A 27,878-nucleotide genomic window follows, 5' to 3' on the forward strand; every position below is an offset into this window, starting at 1 on the left:
ATTTTTTAAAGTGCATATTAATTGTACAGAATAAAGTGTTTCATTGTGTTATATTCATACTTGCATATAATAATGATATTTTCTACTAGAAAGACATTTTAGGTAGTGATAACAAGAGCTCAGGAATCAGATTTAGGCAGACAAGGCCCAACCAATTACTAGTCATATGACCTGGGCTAAATCTCTGTGCTTTGACTCTTCATTTGGAAAACTGTATTAGCAATTAAAAATCAGACTTCTGTCATAGTGATACTACCTCATCAGTTACTGTGCATATGTTTCAGAGAAAGCACGTAAAGCCTGGAACCATGGCTTTGCCACAGTCAAATGTTTCAGGGACAGCCTCATTTCACTGCTCCCTTTCTTCCTTGCCTTGCCCTTATTCATAACCTGTTGACTGCCTAGGTGAATATCTTCTTCCTGCTACTCTTAGCTGTCACAACTTTATTTATTTTTAAAATTTATTTTGGTACTGGGAATTGAACACAGGGCACTATACCACACCCTCAACCCTTTTTATTTTTTGAGACAAGTTCTTGCTAAATTGCTTAGGGCTTTGCTAATTAGCCAATATTGTTCTGGAACTTGTGGTCCTCCTGTCTCTCTACCTGCCCCTGCCCAGTTGCTGGTATTATAGGAGTGCCCTAGCTTACATATTACCTATATTTGAAGGTTTCCCTCTTACCCTTTATATAAAGTAAAATTTCAAGCTTTTGTGTATTTCTTTAAGAGCATTTGACAAAACTAAAATACATTTTTTTAAAGATTTGGAAACTTATTATTTATTTATATGTGGTGCTGAGGATTGAACCCAGTGCCTCACACATGCTAGGCAAGCACTCTACCATTGAGCCACAACCCCAGCCCCATTTGGAAACTTTAAAAAAATATATTTTTCAGTTGTTGGTGGACTATTTATTTATTTATTTATTTACTTTTAACTCACAGTTGTGGAGGCTGAAAGTCCAAATAGCATGGTGCCAGCTCTGGTGAGGGCCCCCTAGCTGCATCATATGATAAATGGCATCTTAGTGGGAGCTCATGCAATAGGGAGAGGACACATGGCAAGGCAGGATGTTTGAGAGTGGGATTATTTATTTATTTTTATGTGGGGCTGAGGATTTAACCCATTGCCTCATACATGCTAGGAAAACACTCTACCACTGAGCCACAACTTTAGCCCCCTAAAATTTTTAGTTGAGGAAAAACCAAGTTTTTTTTTTGTCTGTTTCTGCTACCTGAATGAGTACTTGACTTACAGATGGTGTTAACTAAATGTTTTCAGTCAATAAAAAGTAGAATATCTGATATATACTTGATAATGCCCATTTTTTGTGGGGAGGGGTACCAGGGATTGAACCTAGGGGTGCTTAACCACTGAGCCACTTCCCCAGCCCTTTTTTGTATTTTATTTAGAGACAGGGTCTAACTGAGTTGCTTAGGGCCTTGCTAAATTGCTGAGGCTGGCTTTAAACTCATGATCCTCCTGCCTCAGCCTCCTGAGCTGCTCTACTGAGATTACTGGCAATAATGCAGTTTGTTTGTTTGTTTGTTTGTTTGTTTTTACCAACTAATCACGCTTATTAAACTTTTATCCTCCTGCCCCTTTTTTTTTCTTTTTTTGGTTATACTGAGGATTGAACTAGGAGGCCTCATGCATGCCAGGCAAGTGCTGTACCACTGAGCTACTACCCGTCTATATTTTTGTTTTCTTCAGTTAATCACAAAAAACCATAGGAGGTAGTTAAAATATATTTTATTGAAAAAATGGATCACAAAGCTATTAAGTGATGAAACTTGGGTTTGAAACAGGAATTTGATTCTAACATCTTCTTTTTTTTTTTTTTAAGAGAGAGAGAGAATCTTTTAATGTTTATGTTTTAGTTTTTCGGTGGACACGACATCTTTATTTTTTTAGTTGCCTGTGGTACTGAGGATCGAACCCAGCACCCCATGCATGCCAGGCGAGCATGCTACCGCTTGAGCCACATCCCCAGCCCCTAACACTCTTCTTAATTTTGCTTTTCTTGTAATGGAAGTGAGTCATTCAAGAGGGCATCTAACCTCCTGTCTCTTTGTGTTTTAGGAACTTATAGCGATAGTGAAACAAAAGACTACTGAAAAATTAGATAATGTCACCCTCTTGTTTGCTTTGAAAGCACTTTGGAATCTTACAGATGAATCTCCAGCTGCCTGCAAACATTTTATTGAAAACCAAGGATTGGCAATCTACGTTCAAGTTTTAGAGGTGGGAAGATAGGATTGACTTTATATGTAAAAATTCTTTTCTTCATGATAAAGTAACCTATTTATTCTTTTGACAGACTTTTTCAGAGTCTTCAGTACAAAGCAAAGTACTTGGTCTCTTGGTAAGGTGAATTGTTTTGAGTTAATTTTAATTACTTTCAGAAAATTAACATGGATGTAGTACCTACCATGTGCTAGCAAATGTTAAAATCTATTTACATGTATAAACTCATTTAATTTTCACATTATCCCTATAAAGTAAATAACATTATATGTCAGCCAGTTATTGCTGTGAACAAACTGTAACTTAGTGACTTAAAACAATAGCCATTTTTTTTACTTAAGAATTTGTGGATCAACAGTTTGAGTTCAGATCAGCTCTACAGTTTTTCTGTTGGTCTCCTGGGGGAAATTCATGAAGCCACAGTCATCTGGTGACTCAACTGGGACCAGATGGTCTAAGGTGGCCCGACTTTCATGTCTGAAGTTGGGACTGGTAGTTGACTGGGCCTTGTGTCATCATGGGCTTCTTTCTGTGGTAGTTTCAGGCCAGCAATAGAGGGCCAAGTCCCATCGTACATATACTTTAGTATAGAATCAAAATTCAAACTCGAGCTGCCTCCAGACCCTCTTGTATTAACAACCTTAACTATAATGCATCCTTGTCAAGGTGATTTATATTATGTATATATGTATATTTTTTTCCAGTGCCTGCCCAGCCCCAAGGCAATCAATTTTTTAGAAATTTCTTTGTTCATATTTGTGTATTCTCTCATTCAAAATATTCCATAATTGAGAAATTTGTTTCCTAATGATTTACAAAAATTAATAAAAATGTACCATGCACACCTTTATTTTATCATGCTGAGTGCAGTGGGAGATACAGACAAATAAATCTTTCAGGCTGAGTGTACGTATACTTTCCAAGTTTAGGAGGTAGTGTTAGACCTGTGTACACAGCTCTCTCCTTGAAGACTGCATCTTGTATTGCTAGAAGAGAAGCATAAGTCCTGTGGGAGCCTTTGCTTCTAATCATAAACTTCTTGAAAATGAGGATTGTGACTTATGCTCTTCATATACCTGGCACCTATAGGACTCACAACACAGTAGATGTGAAAGGCATCACAGAGAGGGATAAATGATTATTGTTGGAAATCAAAAAGTTACAGAAAAGCAGAAGGTAGGGACAAAGGTCATTTTGGGCTAAAGACAATATAATCATTAAAGAGATACTATGAAACAGAAAATTTCAGAATTGAAATTTTGGGAGAAACTGGAAAAGAGACTAGCAATGGGAAATAATACCAGAAAGTTGGACTAAAGCCTTATATATCTTACTAGCTAGTTAATAACTAGCTCAGTGACAAGAGTATTTGCCTAGCATGTTCAGGGTCACAGGTTTGATCCCCAGCACTGTCCAAAGATGGGGGGACAAGGAAAAAAAATTTAGATTTTCCATTTTTTAAAAAAAAAAATTTAGTTAGTTAGTTAGTTTTCGGCAGACACAACATCTTTGTTGGTATGTGGTGCTGAGGATCGAACCCGGGCCGCACGCATGCCAGGCGAGCGCGCTACCGCTTGAGCCACATCCCCAGGCCCAGATTTTCCATTTTTTAAGATATTTTTTGGAGCCTTTCAGACTTCCAAAAGATTTATATTGTTTGGATTTAATGTCTAATAGACCTAGCCCTTAAACTATGCTATTTACAAGGGTCATATCTCATCTCTGGAAAAAAGGAGCTGAGGTTGAGGGGATTCTCAAAAACAGTACAATTTCAGCTCTACTTTCCTTTGTTCTTTTCAGCATACTAGTGTCCATGGTGTACTTTTTTAAGATGTTGCTGAAGCAATAGCAGAAGTTAGCATTGATTTAAAGTAACTGTTCTATTTACTTTTTAAAAAAATATTTATTTTATTAGGTGTAGATGGACACAACACAATGCCTTTATTTTTATGTGGTGCTGAGGATGGAACCCGGGTCCTGCCCATGCTAGACGAGCGCTCTACCGCTGAGCCACAATCCCAGCCCCTATGTTCTGTTCTATTTTCTTTGACTGTTGGTTCTATCTCTTCAAACCTTTGCTTTTTCAGTTGTGTGGTCAGACCCCAAGTGACTGACCACACATTTCAACCTCCTGTATTTGTTTCTCTTTGTAATGTCCTCTTCTCCTGGAGTGTGAGCAGGACCTGTTAACTTGCTTCTAACAGCTAGAATATGGCAAAGATGATAGGTTATCACGTCCTTATTATGTTACAATATATTTATGAATCCATCTTGCTAGTAAACACACTTTAAGGACTCTTATAACTCGAAAGGAGCAAAATATATTGAAGTTAGTAGTTGGAAAAGGGAGAAACCCACATTTCAAGGAACTGGGCAACCTCTTGGAACTCAAGGTGGCTTTTAGCAAGAGACTGGATCTCTCAGTCCTGCAGCCACAAGAAACAAATTCTGCCAGCATCAGTGGAGATTGCACTTGAGAAATTCAGCCTTAGGAGATCTCAGAGTAGAAAGAGGACCCCACCCAGATTCCTGTTCCACAGAAACAGTGAGGAGGTAAATTCATATTATTTTAAGCCACTAAGTTTATGGTAATTTGTTACACAGCATTGAAAATTAAATAATGCAACATAATAAAACAAATATTACCTGCCTATTGTTAAACTTGTCAAGATAATGTAACATGTAGCAGACCCCTGATTATGTTGTTTGTCAAGGCCTGGTTTTGTGTTTTAATTCATGCAGTTATGAGTAATGTGAACCTGATTCTTGTATTAAATGAGAGATAAGGCAGTTAGAAAAAGACATTTACCTAGTAGTATGCCTGGTACTGAGCAAGTGCTCATCTGGTGATTTATTTGTAATGATCATGCTCATGCTAAAGGGGATTTGGGGATTAGGCTGTTGAGCGGGATCTGAGATGAGCAGTAGGAAAGAGAGAAAAGCTAATTCCTTGTTCTCCTCCCTTCCTGTCCCTGATGTTCACTGCTTCATGTGACCTGTAGAACAACATAGCTGAAGTCAGAGAGTTTTCTTCCAAGCTGGTGACTGAAGATGTGATGAAGCATATCAGCAGTTTACTTCATAGCAAAGAAATAGAAGTGAGCTATTTTGCTGCAGGTATCATAGCCCACCTGACTTCTGACAAACAGCCCTGGCTCTTCCGCGACCTGCAGAGGAATGCTCTTCTCCAGGATTTGGTACAGGAACCATTCTTCTTTACAAAACAGTGTAATCTTTTCTTGTATATAGCTTACTTTTATAGATCATAAGAGGTTTAGAAATATATGATCATTATAAAAAATGGGAAAAATACATATAGGAAAGAAGAAAATGGAAACTTACCCATGCTCTTTCACCTAAAGTTAACCTCTTTTTTTTTAAGAGAATTTTTTTTTTAATATTTATATTTTTTAGTTTTTGGCGGACACAACATCTTTGTATGTGGTGCTGAGGATTGAACCCGGGCCGCACGCATGCCAGGCGAGCGTGCTACCGCTTGAGCCACATCCCCAGCCCTAAAGTTAACCTCTTGAATGCAAAATTTTGTTGCATTTCTTTTACTGTTTCTTTTTTTTTTTTTTAATAAAAGTTACACATGCAAACAGTTGTGTATGGCTTTATGCAAATCCCCTTTCTCTTTTAGCTTTTTAAAAGTTATTTCTTTTGGTATTTACTTCCATATCTCTAAGATATTATGGGTTTTTTGTTTGTTTTGGGTTTTTTTTTTGGGGGGGTGGGTACTGGGGATTTAACCCAGAGGCACTTTACTACTGAGTTACATCCCCATCCTTTTTAAATTGCTGAGGCTGGCCTTGAACTTGTGATCCTCGTGCCTTAGCTTTTCAAGTAGCTGGGACTTACAGGTGTGGGCCATGGTGACCAGCCTTGTTGCTATTTTTTACTTTTAAGCGTCTTCTGTCCATTAATTGACCCCAAATAGGAAAGAATGATTCTTATTCTTGCTATCTCTTGTGTCTAATCTTTCCTATACTCTAGTTATAAGTTTTTCAGTACATTTCAGAACTGTTCTATCCACTTCACCTTCTCAAGAGCCTTCTGTGTCTCCTCTATCTGGTCTGCTTGTTTTGTATTATCTGGTATACCTTTGTTACTGTCGTCCTAGGATATTCCTTTACTACCATTCTGCATATTCCCATCGTCTCTCTTGTGTTGCTTCCCTATTTTCTGGATTACATGCCTTCCTGTTTCTTGGTTTACTCGCTCCCCAGCATATCTTCCAGTAGTTTCCTAAGAAGAGATGCATGAAAGTGAAATCTCAACTGTTTCTAAAGGCCTTTATCTTACTCTCACATTTAGTTGGTGAAATGGCTAGGTGTAGAATTTTTAGCTTTCAAATATTTTTCCTTCAGAATTTTTAAGTCTTTGCCAGGCATGATAGTGCACACTCTAATCCCAGTGACTTGGAAGCCTGAGACAGGAGGATTGCAAGTTCAAGGCCAGACTTAGAAACTTAGAGAGACCCCATCTCAAAATTCAAAGAGCTAGAGATGTAGCTCAGTGGTAAGGTGCCTCTGGGTTCACTCCCTAGAACTGGAAAAGAAAAAATTTCCCCAAATGAAGGAAACAAACTTCCAGGGTAATAAGTACTCAATGCAGTAAAAGAAAATGAACCCTCATCAAGGTATATTCCTATGATTCCAAACTTTGAAGGTAAAGAGCTTTCTTTTTTTTGCAGTACTGGACATTGAACCCAAAGGGTCACGAGCACTGAACCACCTCCACATCTCTTCTTATTTTTAGACAAGGTGTCTCCAAGTTGCTGACACTGGCCTTTGAACTTGCCATCCTCTTGCCTCAGCCTCTGGAGTTGCTAGGATTACAGGCGTGTGTTCCTGTGCCCAGCTCTCTTTCTTTCATCCTTTTTTCCTTCCCTCCCTCCCTTCCTCTTTTTTTTCTTTCCTTTTCCTTTTCTTTCTGATGTTGGAGAATAAACCCAAGACCTTATACATGCCAGGAAAGCACAGTGCCACTGAGTCATGTGCCCAGCCCACTTTTTCATCTTTTAAAAAATATTTGTTTTTTAGTTGTAGTTGGACACAATACTTTTATTTTATTTATTTATTTTTATATGGTGCTGAGGATCGAACCCAGGGCTTCCTTGCACATGCTAGGTGATCACTCTACTGCTGAGCCATAACCCCAGCCCCCACTTTTTCATTAAAATTTTTTTTTTCTTTCTGGGGATATTGGCCTTCCCCAGACTGTGTTTTATGCTTTCTGTGTTTCCCCGCCTCAGTACTGGGGACTGAACACAGGGCCTTACACAATTTACATAAGCACTAAGCTACATTTCCAGCCTTTAAAAAAAAAAAGTGTGTGTGTGTGTGGTGTGCGTGGTGCTGGGTATAGAACCCAGGGCCTTGTGAATGCAAGGCAAGCACTCTAACAACTGAGCTATATTACCAGCCCCATTCTTTAATCATTTCAGCCATCCTCCTGTTTTGAAGCCCACCTCTAGTTTCATTTTGGAAAGTAACTTGTGTGAAAAATTTTAAATCTCCTAGGGATTGTGTTCAAATTGGGTTTTTGCGGCATTGGAGATTGAACCTAGAGGTGCTTTTAGCACTGAGCAACATCCCTAGCTTTTTATTTTATTTATTTATATCTTGGTATCAAGGATTGAGCCCACGGGCTTTTAACCACTGAGCTATATCCCCAGCCCTTTTTATTTTTTATTTTGAGATAGGTTCTCACTAAGTTGCTGAGGGACTCATTAAGTTGCTGAAGCTGGTTTTGAACTTGGGATCCTCCTGCTTCAGCCTCCTGAACCTCTGGGATTACAGGCATGTGCCACCACGCCCAATTTTTTTATTTGTAGACAGAGTCTCACTAAGTTGCTGAGGATCTTGCTGAATTCCTGAGACTAGCCTTGAATTTGGTAATCCTCCCAAGTTGTTGGGATTGTAGGCATGCACCACTGTCCCCAGGGGTTTGTTTTTCTTACCACACTCAGGTACTATATCTCCCATCTACTTTGTTCTCGGTGTTTGATTTCTTCTCTTATTTTTATTTATTTATTTTTGAGAAAGAGGAAAAAGAGGTTTATTGCTTTGCTAGCAAAGGAGAAACACAGGGGACTTCTTGTCCCAAAGGCTGTTTCTATCCTTCAGCAGGAACAGAGGGCTTTTAAAGAAGTGATTCAAAATACATTCCACATGTTTTCTGTTAGAGTGAGTTCTTCTGTTTTAAACCATTCTTACTATTCAGTGAGTGGGATTTAAGGATGTAGTGTAATTTCAGTTCAGTACCTTAAAAAAGAAGCCTTTATTGCATTCTTTTCTTCATGTATCTACATATGTAATGGTTGTCAAATGATTTGGTAAGAAGGTATATCTAAATTTTGTCATTCCCATGTTTTGAAAATTTATTTTTGTTTCAAATGTATTTAATTATAAATGACATGAAATAATCTCTTGACCTTTTATAAATGATGGAATATAATAATTGAATCTTTGTTTCTCCCTGTCTTTTGGGGAAAAGCATGCAACCATGAAGAATTGGCCAAGTCCAAGTTGTAAGATGTCAGCATTGGTAACATACAGGTAATTTCATTATGATGTGATTTTCTTCAAGCCTGTCCTTAGTGTGCTTGATTATATAGTAATAAAGTCTCAGTATCATTTAGCCTTGTGTTCAAATCCCACTTCTTTTCTGTGATACTGTGAAAGTCATTTCTAATGATTCCATTTTTCTTAATTAAGAAGTGAGGTGGACAGTGTGCCAGATTGAGGAAGAAATGAGATATTGAATGTGTAGAGCATCTGACAAAAAATTCAGTTTAAATGATAGCTACCAAGGTATATTGCATAGTATATCTGGCTTGGTGAGGAACTGACTATGGGGGAAAATGTTAAATTATTTTCATATTTCTGAGTTCTGAATTCACATCCTTGTACTTTTTAGATCTTTCAAGTCATTTTACTCACTCCTTGGCAACTTCTCTCAACCAGTGGTTCAGCTCTGGGGACTATGGGCCATGTGTCACGTCTGCAGTAAAAATCGTATGTATTCAACATATACTTAAAACAATAGTTCTCAGCTGTTTTTCTGAATAATGAATAAGTTCCATATGGAGTTTGAAAATTTTCTCATCTGTGTCTTTTGAACTTAGCTTTTTAAAAAGAAAGTGAAGTTGGGTGACCCAGTAGGCTGAGGCAAGAGGATTGCAAGTTCAAGACCAGTCTCAGGCATTTAGCAAGATCCTCTCTCAAAAAACAAAAAGGGCTGGGAATGTAGTTTAGTGGTATAGAACACCCCTGTATTGGATCCCTATTATTGGGGGAAAAAGAAATAGAAATTTTTTTATTAATATCAGCTATTTTAAGCCTGAGGCAGGAGGATCATAAGTTCCAGGCCAGGGCTGGGGATGTGGCTTAAGCGGTAGCACGCTCACCTGGCATGCGTGCGGCCCGGGTTCGATCCTCAGCCCCACATACAAAGAAAGATGTTGTGTCTGACAAGTACTGAAAAATAAATATTAAAAAATTCTCTCTCTCTCTCTCTCTTTAAAAAAAAAAAAAAAAAAAAAAAAAAAGTTCCAGGCCAGGAACTTAGACCCTTACGCAGACAGACAGACAGACACACACACACACACAGGCTGCAAAATTAATGATTTAGAAGTGGATATCCAACAGTTTAAAAAGTGGAAATTATTTCCCCCATTCCCAATTCCTCACAGGCAAACACTGTTAACAATTTGGTAACTAGTCTTTCATCTACTTTTTAGTATATGCTCTACTAAGACTATGCTATTTATGCTAGGCATGGTGAAGTTCGCCCTAATCCCAGTTATTCAGGAGGCTGAGGAAGGAATGTAGCAGGTTTAAGCTCAGCCTCAGCAACTTAGTAATACCCTGTCTAAACATTTTTTAAAATGGGGATATAGGTTAGTAGCAAAGTAACCATGGGTGCAGATCTCCAGTAACAAAACAAAACATAAACATAAACATAAAAAAACATTTTAAATGAAAACAGACTCATTCTGTGCATGTCGTGCTATAGCTTGCTCTCTTTATCATTAACATTCTTATAATCATAGAACTTTCTCCTTGTAATGAATGGTCTATAGGAGGTTGGGAGGCCAGGAGTCAGGTTGTTTTCCAGGTAGAGTAAATATTTTTGCATGTTTTGCTGTTAATCCCCCCTGCGGCAGGTTTGGTGCCACACAACCGTAATTCTAATAGCTCAGGAGGCTGAGGCAGGAGAATTGCAAGTTCCAAACAGTCTCATCAATTAAGGGAGACCCTCAATAACTTGATAAGACCTTCTCTCTCAAAAAAAAAAAAAAAAAAAAAAAAGGACTGGGGATATAACTCAGTTGTAAAGGGCCCCTGGGTTCAATCCTGGTACCAAAATAAAAATCCCCTCTGAGACATTTTGGTCAATACGTTTGCTCAGGATTATTATAAAAATTTTTCTTTCATTTCAAAAAAAATATAGGCTATGATTTTATACTAGAAAACTTAAGAGACTATTTTTAGGAGTAAAAATGTAGGTATATTGATGTGTGTGTGTGTGTGTGTATAAAGTAAATACATAAAAACACAGACATTTTTTAAATACCATTGAAAATCTGAAAGTTAATTAAGGGAAAAGATAATTCATATTGTCAACAAAAGCATAAAGTACCTAAAAGTGACTTCAATAAGTAATACAAAACTATGAAAGATAATTTAAAATTCTGAAATAATTGAGATATACCATGCTCCAAAGATGGAAAGACTTATTAAAATATAGATGTAGTAATTTCTAACTTGTGGCTATCATACAATTCAAGTGAATGGATGAGAGATGTGGGGGATCTGAAAGTTATTCTAAAGTCCACCTGGCAGAATAAATAGGAAAGAATTAACAAAGAAAAATTATTTTTAGGAGCTTGTTGTAGCACTTCTATTAACCTGATTAAAAAGGTAATGTGAATGGTGCCAGACATATGAAAGTCAGGCAGATCAGTGGATCAGAGTGGTTCTGAAACACTCTAGTTTTTTCCTTTTTGGGTGTGGTACAGAACATTGAACACCTCACACATGCTAAGCAAGTACAATACCACAAGTTACATTCCAGACCTAGTATTTTCAATTGTGACAGTAGCAACTATGACAATAATTAGAACTTTTGAGTTGTGTGACAGATAGTATTGTAAGCACTCAAACTATGTAATCTTCACAACACCTAGAAGGGGGGTAGCATTAATATCATCATCCATATATCAGATGAGAAAACTGAGGACCATGAAAGTAATTTACCCAAGATTAAAATGTCTAACATGTCCAGCGACAAAGTTCTACCCTAGATCTATACTGTAGGATGTAGTAACTTAGGTAACATTTCTTTGGAGGGTACATAGTTTCTAGTCTGCCTATTAAATACCGCTTCAATAAGTAATGAAACAGAAAAAGAAAGATGTACACTTGCAATAGTGTGGTAATAAAAACACAGACCCCAGAACCAGACCACCTGTGCTTTATTCCACGTTTTGCCATTTACTAACTGAACTTGAAAAAATTACTTAGTCTCTCTGTGCCTCAGTTTCCTCAGCTATAAACTGGAGAATGATACCTGCTTTACAGGGTTGTTATATAATTAAGTTGATTATATTTGTAAAGCATTTAGAATAGTGCTTGGTTGATAGTAAAAAAGTGCTAACATCTATATATAGCATAGTATTAATACTAGCATAGAAAATAGTGTTTGTTAAAATACATCCTTTTGCAAGTATGTGAGTCGGTCTACAGAACTCTTAGAATTGCTGAGTCAGAAGGTTATAAACATTTTAAAATTTGATAGGTGTTGCTAAACTGTTCTCTAGAGAGTTGATTACAAACATGCCTTCCTTTCAATAATGTGTAAGAGCTTTTAATTTTTATGTGGTGCTGAGGATTGAATCCAGTGCCTCCCACATGTGAGGCGATCGCTCTACTACTGAGCCATACTCCCAGCCCCATTCCTACCCCATTTTCCTACCTTCTTGAAAAATTACAATGTTAATTGAACTTTTCGACTTTGCCAATCTAAGGAGAAAGTGATAGTCTTAGTTGACATTTCTTTTAAGTGAGAGTAGTCATTTTTCCTGATGAGAGTCATTTCCTTGTCTGTTAATACCATTATTTGCTTTTTGTCTATTTTCTTTTTATTTGATTAGGTCTTTGTGATCAGTTAATTTTTTTCTGAGTTTATTGTCTGATTTTTTTTTAGTTGTAGTTGGACACGATACCTTTATTCCTTTCATTTATTTTTATGTGATGCTGAGGATCGAACCCAGGGCCCTGTGCATGCTAGGCGAGCGCTTTACCACTAAGCCACAATCCCAGCCCCTAATTTTATCATGTTTACAAATCAAACTTTTGTGGTATATAGCCTTTGGGTTTTAGGTTTTGGTTATACTTAGGTTATAAAAGAAGTCTTTTTTTTTTCTTTCTGATATGGTTTCCTTTTAACATTGATGACTGCTCCATTTGAAACTTCTTGGTATATGGTGTATTAAAAATCTTGTTAAATATTCCATGTTTTCTGTACTGATAAGCAAACTTTTTTTTTTTTTTTTTGTACTGTGGATTGAACTCAGTGGCACTCAACCACTGAGCCACATCCTCAGCCCTATTTTGTATTTTATTTAGAGACAGGGTCTCACTGAGTTGCTAAGTGACTTGATAAGTTGCTGAGGCAACTTTGAACTCTCAGTCCTCCTGCCTCAACTTCCCAAGCTGCTGAAATTATAGGTGCCACCATGCGTGGCTTTTTTATTTTTATTTTGAGACAGGGTCTCACTAAGTTGTCCAGGCTGGCCTGGAACTTGTGATCCACCTGTTTCAGCCTCCTGAGTTCTTGGGTTTAAAGGTGTATGCCTCTACACCCTGCTTTGTTTTCATACTCTTAAAGATGGTTTAGTTATTGTTATTTTATGCATCCAATGCTTATTTCACTTTACTCAAATGTTTATCATTTTCTTTGTTCACCACTGCTTCTTTTACCCACCAACTTTTTTTCTAGGTTCAGGGTTTGATGGTTTATTAGAGATATAATCTCTTTAACTGAAATATGTGGGTCCTCCCTCCTATTTTTACTATTAAATAATGGTATAAGCTAGGTATAGAATTTTAGAATGACAGTTATTGTCATTCAGCCTTTGAGAGAATATTTTCACTGTCTTGTGTTGTTGCTATTATGTACTGCTATTAGCCTAATCATCTTTTTTTTTTTTTTTCTTGTGGTACTGGGGATTGAACCCAGGGGCGTTTAATCACGAGCCACATCCCTAGTCCCTTTTTTAAATATTTTATTTAGAGACAGGGTCTCACTAAGTTGCTGAGGATGGCTTTGAACTTGCGATCCTTCTACCTCAGCCTCCCTAATTACTGGGATTATAGGGGTGTGCCACTGCACCCACTTTGTTCTTTTCTTGTGGCACTTCTATCAGACATGGATCCATCTTTGCTTCTTTTTCACATTTTCTTATCCTTTATTCTTTAAAAGTTTTGTGGTCTGAATCTGATCATCTTGTTGTGTGCATGTTGAATGAGGCTTGATTTTCATGTTTGTAGTGTTTGATTGTGAGCTCACTTTTTTAATATTTATTTTTTAGTTGTAGTTGGACACAATAACTTTATTTCACTTATTTATTTTTATGTGGTTCTGAGGATCGAACCCAGGGTCTCACTCATGCAAGGCGAGCACTCTACCACTGAGTCACAACCCCAGAACCTATGAGCTCACTTTTTTTTAATACTAAATTAACATATTCCTTCAGCATAGTTTTGTATTTGCACTTGTGAAGTAATTCAGAGGTTTCCCTAGGGTTGGGCAGATTTTTACATTAATTTTGTGTGTGTGTGTGTGTGTGTGTGTGTGTGTGTGTGTTGCTGGGGATTGAACCCAGGGCCTTGTGCATGGGAGGCAAGCACTCTATCAACTGAGCCATATCCCCACCCTTTACATTAATTTTCCCAGTGACATTCAGGTAGTAAAATTCAGACTAGTTGGGACTGTGATTTTGCATTTTCAGGAAAGACTTCTCTTTTCCCTCTCCTGTACCCCTAAATAAAAACCAAGATTCTTCTCATGTCTTGCACTTTGAGAGACCAACTTTATGTTCTGATTTTATAAGTTAAAATTTAAATTCCTAGATTGTTAAGACCTACAATCTCTTTCTGCTCCAGGTTAATAGTAGGTTGGCTTATGTGAGCTTAATTCTACTCTTTCATTCTGACTCTGAAAAATTCCTTTTCTTTGTACATTCATTCATGCATTTAAAATGCCAAAAAAAGTTTTAAACCAATGTTATTTTGCTCAGCATGTTGCCTTAACTTAAAGTGTGTATTTTTGTAAAAAAAGAAGTTTGATCCTCCTTTTTTTTTTTTTTCCTGTCCATACTGGGGATTTCACACAGGGGTGCTTTACTACTGTGCTACACCCTTAGCCCTTTTTAAAATTTTTTTATTTTGAAATAGGGTCTTGCTAAATTGCCCAGGTGGACCTTGTATTTGTGATTCTCCTGCCTCAACCTCTTGAGTAATTGGAATTACAGGCATGTGCCTTTGTACATGGCTAAATTTGCTTTTATTTTTTTTAAGTTTTTATTTGTTTTAATTAGTTATACATTACAGTAGAGTGCATTTATACACTTTGATATATCATACATAGATGGGATATAATTTCTTATTTTTTGAGTGTACTTGCTGCAGAATCATATTGGTCATGCAGTCACATATATACATACAATAATAATGTCTGTTTCATTCTACCATCTTTTCTATCCCCACACCCCCTTTCCTTCCTTCCCATCACTTCCCTCTACCTAATCTTAAGTAATGCTATTCTTCCCTAGTGCCCCCCGCCTTAATAAAAGTTAAGATTAAAGATGTCTGAAGCAGGGCTGGGGTTGTAGCTCAGTGGTAGAGAGCTTGCCTGGCATGCCTGAGGCTCTGAGTTCGATCCTCAGCACTACATTAAAAAAAAATAAATAAAAATAAAGATATTGTGTCCATCTACAACTAAAACATAACTATGCTTTAGACATCTTTTTTTATTTATCTGGATATAAACATAATAAGATGATCATCTATTTTCTCATACAAACCAAGTATTATTTAAATTTTTACAGATTACCCTGAAATTGACTCATTTTAACTATTGATTCCTGGTCCAAAGGGCTTCAACCTTTATATTTTTGTGTGTGTGCAGGGGCACTAAGGATTGAATCCAGAGGTGCTCTTCCACTGAGCTACATCCCCAGCCCTCCTTAAAAATTTAAAAAAAAAAATTTAAATTTGGGGCCTTGCTGAGTTGCCAAGGCAGGCCTCAAACTATGATCCTCTTGTCTCAGTATTCTGAGTCACATTATAGATGTGTGGCTCTGTATCTGACTATACTCTTTCTTTAGAAAGGTGAATATGGTGATTTGGGATTATTTAAAATGCTGGATGTCTACAGATTGTCTTTCATTTTCTTTTAGCTAGCAAATACTGCAAAATGTTAGTTGAAGAAGGAGGATTGCAGCTTTTGTATGATATCCAGGAGCACAGTCAGGCAAATCCTCAAGCACAGCAGATGGCAACTTCCATTCTAGAGGACTTCAGGATGCATTTCATGAATTTCATGAGTCTCCCTCTGAGTTGAAGACCCTTCTTAATCTGAGGGCTTCCAAGGTGCGCTCTGCTCCTCGAAACCAGGTCTTCCTTCCCTGTCAGTAACTGAATGTTGAAAGTGTTTGTTGGTGTTTGTGTATTAGGTGTCTCACTGACCTTTCTTGTTGATTTTCTGTAAATTATAAAAAAGTTAGATTTACATGCTAGTCATAATCCCTAATCAAGTTGGAATCATTTTATGGAAACCTCTTTAGCAGTAGTGTTGAAAAACCAGTTATTGTGGACTTCGTGGGGAGACTTGGGAGCTTGTGTTGGAATAGCTATGTTAGTTTTCTCTGACCCTCAACAGTTTTTCCACTTTGGGGAGTTTGTCAGTGAAACAGGACCTCTTTGCTGGGAAGAGGAAGGACAGACCTACAGGGAAATTTGGTATTTATGTTAAATTCCCTCATTTGTTATTCCTGGTATGTGAAGCTACCAGAAAAGAAGTATATGAAGATGGGAAATAATATGTTTTGAAATGTTTTTTTTTTGGCCAGGCACAGTGGTGCACACCTGAATCCTAGCTACTTAGGAGGAGGAGGCAGGAGGGTCACAAGTTTAAGGCCAGCCTGGCCAACTTAGTGAGACCCTTTCTCATAATTTAAGAAAAAGTGCTGGGGATATAGCTCAGTGGTAAAGAACCTCTGGGTTCAATCCTCAGTCCTCAAGAGATGGGAGAAAATATCTAGAAAACAGAACCTGTTGGAAGGGGGAGAAAAGATTTTCTTTTTTTATCCCCCCCCCCACAGATATTAGAGTACTTTCCATTTGAGAGGTAGAGGGAAAAGAATATATATTTTATAGTTTTTTGGGGTTTTTTTTTTTTTGGCCTTTTCTGATACATTTTTATGGGTGCTCTTACTCAGCATGGAGTCAAAGGGATCACTTTTCTGAAATCAAGCCTCAATTACAGCATAAACTCTATCAGAAGCTTTTGTTTGTTTTGTCTTCAAAGCTGCTCTGAGGAATAAAGTATGAATTCCTTCCTTGTCTTATTATTGACAACTGATGAATTTGCTTTGTCATTCATCTGCTTAAGTTTTCGTTTTTATTCCCCCATAACAGGGATCAAACCCAAGGCCTCGCATGCTATGCAAGTACTTTACTACTGAGCTATATTCTCAACCCTTCTGTTTAAGTTTTCAAATAACTAAACTAAATTCCTGTTTGATTATTAGCATATTTTAAGACTAGAGTTTTGTGCTTTTAGCTGGATTTACCTCTTAATTGAAGTATTGTGTGCCATCTTTGGGACTCATTGAGTATGTCGTTTTTAGTTACTCTAAAACACATTACATACTCTTACTCACCAGTTTCCTCGCAGATAAGTGTAATTTGTAACCTAATCCTTCTTCAAACTGCACCCTTTATCTCACACTCACTCTTCTTCATGATTCTAGAAATAGTCTTAGAGTTTCTTGATCTAGTTTCCAGTACCTTGGAACATTGTGTTATTAGATGCTAACTTTTGCTAAAGGATTTGTCATGGGAACCAGTATCTTTTTTTTTTTTTTTTAGAATTTTTTAATATTTATTTTTTAGTTTTCGGCGGACACAACATCTTTGTTGGTATGTGGTGCTGAGGATCAAACCCGGGCCACATGCATGTCAGGCAAGCACGCTACCGCTTGAGCCACATCCCCAGCCCAGGAACCAGTATCTTTTGAGATCCAACTGTGCACCAGATACCCTTCCAGTTTTGTCTCTTTCACAGCCATTTTCTGGGGTACATAAATTATTCTCCTCACTTAACACATGAGAAAAAGGAAGTTCAGAAAGGTTGTTACTTTCCTGAGTGGTCATTCACCTGGTGAGGCTGGTGCTGATTCTAAGGACTCAACTCCTCTATGCTGTTCTTCGTACCAGGACACACACATAACCTTGGCACATTTGTATTTAGCAGCAAGTAGCACTGTTAGTGGTATGTGTCCCTGCCAGTGTTTAGTGACTCTGGGCCAGAGTTATGTGCTAAGAATGCTCAGCCAGTTATAGGATGACCATGAGGTCACCTTGGTAGAAGAGGAGGAGAAGGGTATTGAGACTAGTGTGGATTCATGAATACTAGGTCTCCCCCAACCCCTTTATTTTCCAAGTGTGTTATCCTCTTGCTCACCTTTGCCCATGCTGTTCCCATCAACCTTCCTGATGGTTTTTTACCTCCTCCCTGTACTGGGGTTTTAATCCAGGGCCTTGTGCTTACTAGGCAAATGCTTTACCACTGAGCTATATCCCCAGCCCTCAGCCTTCCTCTTATTCAAATGCCTACTCCTCCAGGCTCATCTTCCATGGTTGCCTGCTCATTTCCCAACTTTCCCTTCTGTTCATCAGAATTAACTGCTCTCTTCTCTGTGCTACTGAAGGCCCGGAGAAGTCTTCGTGTCATTCTGTAGTTTATAAAATGCTTTCAGAGCAGTGATTTTACTTGTTCTCACCAAGTATTACAACATATATTTTGAATATGAGGGTTTTTACAAAAAATTTTTTTAGTTGTAAATAGACGACAGTACCTTTATTTTTATTTATTTTTATGTGGTGCTGAGAATTGAACCCAGTGCCCCACACATGCTAGGCAAGTGCCACTGAGCAACAATCCCTGCCCTGAACATGAGGGTTTTTAAATCTTCACAACAGATTCATTTTATAGAAAAGGAATCTGAAGCCTATAGAGGCTAAACGGTTTGTCCAAGGTCATATAGCAAGAAAGTGTCCAAGCTGGAATTGGCAGTCTAACTCCTGATACAATGTTCAATCAATACTAGGATTTATTTATTCTTTCTTTTCCAGAGGAAAAAACGAGGGCCTTCTTAAAACCCCTTGCTGACTCTAGTAAGTACCTGATCACTGAAAGCCAGGGATTCTCCAAAGTAAATCCAATACTAATGATTATGTAGCCAATGTGAGTAATAAGGAAGGTGGCAGTAGACACGTGATTAGCACCTTGGTATCAGGCACAACCCTACCCATTTTATGTCCATCATCATTCTTGTGAAGAAACTGAAGGCCAAAGAGGTGAAGTGATGAGGGTCATCCTGCTGCAAACTTTCCATCTGGATCTTGCTCAAGGCATGCATGTCCTATACTTAAGGTTAAATGTCATTTGCCAACAAACTTTGGGGGCCTTTTCTCCCTGAAGGCTGCCATGCCCTCCAGCCGGTCCTGGGTTGGGATATTCTGCAACAGTGTATAGAATATTAGTTTTGGGGAAGCAGAGCCAGAGGCCAAACAGCTGCTTAAGCCTGTCCACCCATAACAAGGCCAGGGTCCAAATGTTTCCATTATTTCTGTACTTGGATCTTGGATTCCTGGTCTCCTAGAGAAGACAGGGGAGCCTCTGGCACCTGTGCCTGCCCACCATGGGCACCTCTTGTGTACTATATGCACATGCCTGCAGAGAGGTCACCACCTCTTGTAGCAGTGTGAGGAGGCTGCTTGCAGCAAGAAGTCTAGCAGTATAATTCTCACTAGGTTATACCAGCCCCAACACCCTGTTTCAGAGGATTTTGATATTTTCCTGAAAACCAGCATATTTTACTCACCCAAGATTCAAGCCAAATAGGTCAGGCTCAGGTTTATAGCCCCTGCATTGGGCACAGTCTGTAGGTTTTAACCAAGCCTGACACCCTAACTCCAGCCTTGCCCCTATAGTGGTGACTGGTATAGGGACAGCAGAAACCATTCTTTCTCTTTGTCAAGTACCTGTGTGGTCGGTGTCTCTCTCTCTCTCTCTCTCTCTCTCTCTCTCTCTCTCTCTCTCTCTCTCTCTCACTTATTAATAGTTTTTAGTTGTTAATGGATCTTTATTTTATTTCTTTATATGCGGTGCTGAGGATCGAACCCAGTGCCTCACACATGCCAGGCAAGCGCTCTACCTCTGAGCCACAACCCCAGCCCCTGTGTGGTCTCTTATAATTCTATGGGCACTAACTGGGCAGAATGTACCACCATTAGGTAGTTGAACAAACAGTCTTAATGGGTTTCCCTGGAAATACCTTAGAGTCAGACTGTTTGGGCTTCTTGCTTGGTCATGTATCACCCAAGGCTCCCCTAGTCTGGCCCACCGTCCGCTAACAAGTGTTTGTGGACTAGCAACAGACACATACCTGGGCATAACACATCCCTTCAATGGCCATCCCTGATGCGATGTCCACCTGAAAGAAAGAAGTGCTTGCTGGATCAGCCTGGCTTTATAACAGTGGCAAAACAGTGCTGAGAGAAATGGGGGCTGAGAACCATGGGGAGAGTTGACGGTTCTTCAAAGAAGGGGGAGCAAGAGCTACACAGACAAGCCAGAGTCCTTTCTTCCTTCCTGGCCACCTCACTATGCCCCTACCCTCACCCTGTCACCCCTAGGAGTTAACTGTTGGCTTCTTCCCTTAGGAAGGAGCCCCAGGCCTTGACCTGGTACATTCTCTATCCTCTCTTGTCCACTGACCTGTACTGTCCTAAAAATACTACATGTGTAGACTCATTTACTTTTCACAACAAGGGCCATTATGGCTGTTACTCAACTGAGAAATGTAAGGCAGTAGCAGAAAGGTCCCAATGATAATAGTTTGTGGAAGAGCAGGGCTTTGGTCCAGCACCAAACCTGTGCCCCTCTCTGCTTCCAGGCTAAATTGTTGTGTCCTCACTCCACCAGAGTCAAGCTGCTTAATTATACACCTCTGTGCCTTTGTTCATGCTTTAACCTTTCTTATCCTTTCCACGGCCCAATTCTAGAAAACATTCTTAAACCCAGTATTGCCCAGTGTAGTAGCCACTAACCACATGTGGCTGTTAGAAAGCACTTGGACTGTTGATTAGTGTGTAGGGAAATTGGATATTCTTATTTGCTTTTCATCGAGTTTAACAGCATCTGACTAAGCTATGGATAGCCTCACCCTAACCTTTCTGGGGTGTCTTCTCAGTGCCATAACGTTCCATTAGTGATTTGTGTCTATATATTTTCCTTCCCCACCTAGTGGGTAGTGACCATATTTCATCTCTGTTTCCCACTTCCCAGCTGAGGCCTGGATTCAGTGTAAGTGAATTGGTTTCTAGGAATGGATTAGCTGCACCCAGTGCATCATGCTGAGCCCTGCACTTGCAGCCAGATACTGCCGGCACAAACCCAAGAACTTGGATTAGGAGCCACACAGATCCAGGTTCTTATTCTTCACTTCTTCTGTTATCTTGGGCAAGCCGTTTACATTTTCTGAACCTCAATTTCCTCTCCTCTCCAAAGGAGAGAGTTGAGGATAAAATGTAACCAAGAATATTGTCTGGCCAAACTTGCCATTTTGTAGATGGGTAAACTGAAGCACACACAGAGAGGGGTCAGGCTGGGAGTTTGTTAGATGAGTTCACTTCCTGAGTTCTTTTCAGCTGTGTTGTCTGGCTGTAAGGATGGGGAAAGTACTGCATCCCAGTCACAATTAACTTTAACAACTCAAGTCCTGACCTGGTGGAATCTTACCTCTATTCCTCGGTCAATGGCTACTTTGCCTAGCCGCACAGCAATGGGGGCCTAGGAAACGGAAAACAGTGGTTGAGGGAGGATCAGTGCTGAAAGGTTTGAATTGAAGGGAGTAACAACTTTATTGTAAGGTATGGGTTTTGGGTCTAGACATTTGGGTCTAGTCCTAGCTTGGGCCATTCTATTGTCAATTGTACTTCATAGCATTAGACCTGCCTCTTAGGTTAAACTTCCTTTTCTACATTGAAGGAAGTAGACTCTGATTCTGACATTCCCCATCTCAACTGGCTGGGTTTTTTGTCATTCAATCCATCCTTCCAATGTGTACAACATCCCACAGTTTACAAAGTGCTTTCTTATCCACAGACTTGTCAAATAGTGCTACCCAATTAAAACAAAAAAAAACTTGTCTCAGTAAAAAGGGGTGGGGGTCAGGTGGCTGGTGATATATAATGAGTGGTTCAGTGGTAGTGTGCTTGCCTGATATGGTGAGGCCCTAAGTTTTCTCCCTAATATCAAAACAAAAAAACGAATTAGTTAACATTTAACATGTTTGATGTTCAAATAGAAAACATATCCAAATCCCTTATTCAAAGTATAATGTATATTTGCTACTTAAGGGGGAAATTCAAGTGTAGAGATAGGAACCTTGCCTTTACAGTATTATTTTTAAATTTATTTATTTATTTTACAGTAGAATGCATTTGCATTTACAGTATTAATAGTTTAAACTCAACCATCTATCACACTGACCTTGGCACTCTCCCCATCTGGGAAACCTGTATCACCTCCACCATCCACTACTATCTACCCTTATTGGAAATTGAACCCAGGGCCTCACACATGTTAGGCAAGTGCTCTCTCACTGAATTACATTCCTAGGCCTTTTTAAACTTTTAAATTTTGAGATGCCCAAGCTGGACTTGGTCTTGCAATCCTCCTGCCTTAGCCTCCTGAGTTGCTGAGATAATAGGTGTGTACCACCATGTCCAGCTCTGGGAAAAGTTCATTCTGAATTTCCAATAACATAGATGCAAGTTGAAGGTTGTTTCCCTGAAAACCCCTCCCCCTCAAGAAGGTTCCAGCTGTGGAATTCATGACTATAGTTACTATGTTTTGGTAGGCTGATGTTTTGGTTTACAGAACTAATATTTTCTTTTTTGATACCAGGGAATAAACTCAGGGGCACTTGACCACTGAGCCACATCCCAGCCCCATTTTTTTTATTTATTTAGAGACAGGGTCTCACTGAGTTGCTTATTAATTAGCTTCTCATTTTTTTGTGAGGCTGGCTTTGAACTCACAATTCTCCTGTCTTAGCCTCCTGAACCACTGAGCAGAACTACTTTTAAGTATTCAAATAATCAATAATTTTTATTAGTATGCTGCCATTATTTCAGTATACATGGAAATATAAATCATCTTGAGCTTCTGTTACCCAGTTTATACAAAAAGACACTATACACAGTCTATGAATCTAGCTAGTTTGATGCTCTCAATGGAATCTGCTGCCAGCCACTCCTTGGAGTCATTCTGAACTCTGTATGAATTCGAAAACTTTCTGACCAAAAGTAATAAGAACTTTATAGCATTCAAGTGGTCCAGGAAAGGTCACCAGAATCTCCATTTAATATAATGAAACACCCCTCACACTAAAAATGAAAATGAAATTCAATTTTGCGGGAAGCTACTGGGGATTTAATCCATGGGTGCTCAACCATGGAGCCACATCTCCAGCCTTTTTAGTTATTTTTTATTTTGAGACAGGGTCTTGCTAAATTGCTTAGGGCCTCGATAAGTTGCTGAGGCTGGCTTTGAACTTGCAATTCTCCGCCTCCGCCTCCCAAGTCACTGGGATTACAGGTGTGCACCACTGTGCCCTGTGAAATTCTGTTTTAAATGCAAGTCATTGTCAATTCCAAAAGTAGATAGTCCCTAATACCCAAATTTTAAAAAAATCTCAGTTATAAAAGAGGATTATTTCAGTTTACAGGGAATTATTTTCTGTTTCTCTTTTTTTCAAAACAAAATACTATGGTTATTGAAATGATCTCTGTTAGTGGTATGGCTCACATTTTTACAGATTTATATTTTAACTGCTTTGTAATGTTTATAAAGTTTTTGTATTTGAAATGGATTATATATTTGGTTTATAAAGTTTTAAAAATTTTGTATGTTTTTTTTTTTTTTAAATTTTTTATTTATTTATTTTTTTTATTGTTGGTCGTTCAAAACATTACATAGTTCCTCATACATCATATTTCACAGTTTGATTCAAATGAGTTATGAACTCCCAATTTTATCCCGTATACAGATTGCTGTATCACATCAGTTACCCTTCCATTGATTGACATATTGCCTTTCTAGTGTCTGATGTATTCTGCTGTCTGTATTATTCTCTACTATCCCCCCTCCCCTCCCCTCCCCTCCCCTTTTCTCTCTCTACCCCTTCTACTGTAAATCACTTCTTCCATTTGAATTATCTTGTCTTACCCCTCCTTTCCTCTTATATGTCATTTTGTATAACCCTGAGGATCGCCTTCCATTTCCATGCGATTCCCCTTCTCGTTTCCTTTCCCTCCCACCTCTCAACCCTGTTAATGAAAATCTTCGTCTCAAGCTCTTCGTCCCTACCCTGTCCTTGTTTCCTCCCCTTATATCAGAGGAGTCATTTGGTATTTGTTTTTTAAAGATTGACTAGCTTCACTTAGCATAATCTGCTCTAATGCCATCCATTTCCCTCCAAATTCTATGATTTTGTCATTTTTAAATGCAGAGTAATACTCCATTGTGTATAAATGCCACATTTTTTTAATCCATTCATCTATTGAAGGGCATCTAGGCTGATTCCACAATCTTGCTATCGTGAATTGTGCTGCTATGAACATCGATGTAGCAGTGTCCCTGTAGCATGCTCTTATTAGGTCTTTAGGGAATAGACCGAGAAGGGGAATAGCTGGGTCAAATGGTGGTTCCATTCCCAGCTTTCCAAGAAATCTCCATACTGCTTTCCAAATTGGCTGCACCAATTTGCAGTCCCACCAGCAATGAACAAGAGTGCCCTTTTCCCCACATCCTCTCCAGCACTTATTGTTGTTTGACTTCCTAATGGCTGCCAATCTTACTGGAGTGAGATGGTATCTTAGGGTAGTTTTGATTTGCATTTCTCTGACTGCTAGCGATGGTGAGCATTTTTTCATGTACTTATTGATTGATTGTATGTCCTCTTCTGAGAAGTGTCTGTTCAGGTCCTTTGCCCATTTATTGATTGGGTTACTTGTTGTCTTATTGTCTAATTTTTTGAGTTCTTTATATATTCTGGTTATTAGGGCTCTATCTGAAGTGTGTGGAGTAAAGATTTGTTCCCAGGATGTAGGCTCCCTGTTTATCTCTCTTATTGTTTCTTTTGCTGAGAAAAAACTTTTTAGTTTAAGTCCCATTTGTTGATTCTACTTGTTAACTCTTGCGCTATGGGTGTCCTATTGAGGAATTTGGAGCCTGCTCCCACAGTATGTAGATCATAACCAACTTTTTCTTCTATCAGATGCCGTGTCTCTGATTTAATATCAAGCTCCTTGATCCATTTTGAGTTAACTTTTGTGCAAGGCGAGAGATAGGGATTCAGATTCATTTTGATGCAAATGGATTTCCAGTTTTCCCAGCACCATTTGTTGAAGATGCTATCCTTCCTCCATTGCATGCTTTTAGCCCCTTTATCAAATATAAGATAGTTGTAGTTTTGTGGATTGGTTACTGTGTCCTCTATTCTGTACCAAAAATTTTGTATGTTTTGCATTCTTAAAGTCATGAGTTTTTAATATTATGTTTCATGCAAAATAAATACCCAAATACCAGTGTGTGCTTTTTTTTCTGATATTGCAATCACTTTTTGTGACCTTAATGAGCAAATCACTTAATCTTTCTGTGTCTATTTTCTCAAAAATAATAATTAACTCTACTGTTTTATTCTAGTTAATTGAGACACTGTATTAAAGTACCTAACATTGTGTCTGACAGATTAAAGGTATTTGGTCCAGGCTGCATCAATATTATTTTAAATTATTTAAACCTAACTACATTTTATCAGCTTTTATGAATATGGAAACTTGAGACCTTATCCATCCCACCCTACCCCTCTTCCCCCTCATGCCTCCTGTCTGTCCCACTTAGTGAAAAGCTAGCAGAGCTTCTCAGGGCCTTGGGTACCCTAGCCAGCCAGATCCTGGGTATCCTTACTGGAACTTTGGCCCTGCAGCTGGTAGGGTTGATTCTGGGACAGGCCTAAATCTGTTCCCTAAGGAGCAGTTCTAAACCCTTTGGGAAACTGTCTCCAGAGACTATTGTAGGATTTTATTTTTATTTATTTTGCTATGGTGGAGATCAAACCCAGGATCTTGTGTATGCTAGTAGAGAAGCACTCCACCATTGAGCCACACCTCCATTACCTTGAAGATTTTAGGAAATTAATGAGTCTTAACACATGTCCTGCATATTTTAAGAAATTAATTATGCAGTGTGGCAGGAAACATGGCACATGGTAGTTTTGCATCCACTTAAGAATCTTGCTTTTTCAGTCTTTGGGGATACTTAAAGGCTGTTTTGTATTATACAATAGCCACTGGCCACTTGCCTTGAGAATGTAGCTAGTGTGAGGAGCTAAGTTTTTTTATTTAAATAACTTAGTTTGACTCTTCTGCCATCCTGGACAGCAGAGATGGGCAGCACTGCCATCATCATATATGGACAGTGCTGTTCTAATGGTTTTGAGTCCACTGGATTTCAGCCCTAAAGAATTCAATTTTTCTTTTAATTCAAAATTAAAATTTGCTTTGATTTGTTTACTGAAAGAGTGGGAAAACTCAAAAGAGGGTTCATTTTATGTCTTTGAGTAAATTGATGTTGTGCAGCCCCAAGGAATACCTTTGCCCTTGGGGCCTCCAATGTCCCTCCAGCCTGTACTTGACTGTCTACACACCTGGGGTAGAATCTCCTGAGCCAGTGCTAGTGCCCGATGGTAGGCAGCATCTCCTTCCTTGTTCTGGTCCACGGTGTGATTCACTAGTCCCAGTGCGTGGGCCTGTACGCCACTCAGACGTCGGCCTGTGAAGATGAGCTCCTTCGCCAGGGCCACCCCCAAGCAGCGGGGCAGCCTCTGAGTCCCTCCTGCCAGGATGGAGGGTAAGTGAGGTTGAGAAGGGGGAACCCAGGGAAGCCCCATTCTGGTAATTGCCTGGACTTCTCAGAGTTGCAGATTGAGGTAGGATGGGAGGACAGGGCCCAGGGTAAACTAGGAAAGCAGGCAGGGAAGGGCTTTGATGGTGTAACTGGGCAGAGAGAAGGTTAAGGCTGTAGGCAAGATTACCTGCCCCTGGGAGGAGCCCTCGAGTGGTCTCAATCAGTCCCATGATTGCAGAGGAAGCTGTTTAAATAGAGGAGAGTAAAGTACTCCCTCCCAATCCCATCCTCCATTGCAAATTCCTGTGGAGAAGAGACTCCTGCTTTGGTCTCCTCACCCTTTCAGCCACTTCTCTCCTCATGTGGGCACACCCATGCTTACCCAGACTCTGCCTCTGGAAGAGCCCTAACCTGGAAATCCAGAGACCCAGTCCCACATCTCACCACCCTCTGTGTAGTTGTGAGTCACCAGCAAGTCTCTGCCTTCCTGAGCTTCAATGATGGAAAAAAAAGGTGACTGTTCTCCTCTTCTGCCTGATTCAGAGTGTAATGGCTTGAAAGAAGAACAGGGGTTCTTCTTTCAAGAAGATGCCTGATACCTCCTCTGTCTTAGTGGATTCTCTGACCTATGGACCCTTAGCTCTGGCCTGTCCTAGAGTGTTGATGGATTCTGTTCCAATCATGGTTATACCTCCCAGCATTTTTTTTTTTTTTTTTTTTTTGGTCACAGTCTGAAATCTCCCTGATGGTCCTCCTCCTAAGTTCTGCTTCCCATGAGAAGCTTTATTTGATCCACATACAGGCCTCTCCTGAACTCCCCCAGCACAGAGCATCTGACCCATGCAGTGTGGGCAGAACGAACTGGCCGTGTCACTGCTTTTGGGGAGTTTCCCATTCTTAATCTCTTGTCATCACAGAAACCCTGTGAATTAATTGCCTGAAACATGTGAGAAGCAAAACTGGGGCTATGGTCTGGTACTTGGTGCCACATTACCTGGTCAATTCTTTGACATACTTGGTGTAGACATGAAGGTGGCTTCCTTCATGCCTGGAGCTACATATTTTTGAATGCTGTGCCTGGAGTAACAGGAAAAGCTTGGGGGAGAGGTACCACCACATACTTCCTACCTCCAAGAATGGCACTTCACTAACAAGTCAGCGACCTTGTAAAGCCATCAGCTGAGGGCTGGGAATGTGGGGATGTAGCTCAGTAATAGAGCACTTTCTTAGCATGTGCAAGGCCTGGGTTCAATCCTCAGTATCGCAAAACAACAAACAAATTAAAAAAAACCCATCAGTTATCTTCTTCCCCTTAAGGCTCAACTGCAGAACAAGTAGTGCCAACAGTGAA

At 39.3% G+C, this 27,878-nt stretch overlaps 2 protein-coding genes across 4 annotated transcripts in view; one reads left to right on the forward strand and one right to left on the reverse strand.

Moving 5' to 3' along the window:
• Positions 1 to 15,957, forward strand: part of Zyg11a (zyg-11 family member A, cell cycle regulator) — a 41,052-nt gene extending 25,095 nt beyond the window's left edge. The window contains exons 9-14 of the mRNA XM_026381636.2: positions 2,087 to 2,248; positions 2,325 to 2,369; positions 5,254 to 5,448; positions 8,753 to 8,814; positions 9,176 to 9,273; positions 15,723 to 15,957. Coding sequence (XP_026237421.2) covers positions 2,087 to 2,248; positions 2,325 to 2,369; positions 5,254 to 5,448; positions 8,753 to 8,814; positions 9,176 to 9,273; positions 15,723 to 15,886 — 726 coding nt within the window. The 3' untranslated portion in view covers positions 15,887 to 15,957. The remainder of the gene's footprint in view (positions 1 to 2,086; positions 2,249 to 2,324; positions 2,370 to 5,253; positions 5,449 to 8,752; positions 8,815 to 9,175; positions 9,274 to 15,722) is intronic.
• Positions 1 to 27,878, reverse strand: part of Echdc2 (enoyl-CoA hydratase domain containing 2) — a 51,607-nt gene that overhangs the window by 13,663 nt on the left and 10,066 nt on the right. The window contains exons 6-10 of one of the 3 annotated variants that reach the window (XM_026381651.2): positions 26,715 to 26,771; positions 26,328 to 26,515; positions 21,353 to 21,403; positions 19,998 to 20,045; positions 15,960 to 16,027 (exon numbers count right to left, since the gene is read on the reverse strand). In XM_026381651.2, the coding sequence (XP_026237436.2) occupies positions 16,004 to 16,027; positions 19,998 to 20,045; positions 21,353 to 21,403; positions 26,328 to 26,515; positions 26,715 to 26,771 (368 nt within the window). In that variant the 3' untranslated portion in view covers positions 15,960 to 16,003. Of the gene's footprint in view, positions 1 to 15,959; positions 16,028 to 16,709; positions 19,069 to 19,997; positions 20,046 to 21,352; positions 21,404 to 26,327; positions 26,516 to 26,714; positions 26,772 to 27,878 lie in introns of those variants that run through there. The other 2 variants (XM_026381644.2, XM_077791661.1) reach the window with 2 other exon arrangements.

Source organism: Urocitellus parryii, chromosome 11 (assembly GCF_045843805.1).
Source record: "Urocitellus parryii isolate mUroPar1 chromosome 11, mUroPar1.hap1, whole genome shotgun sequence".
NCBI classification, from domain to species: Eukaryota; Metazoa; Chordata; class Mammalia; order Rodentia; family Sciuridae; genus Urocitellus; species Urocitellus parryii.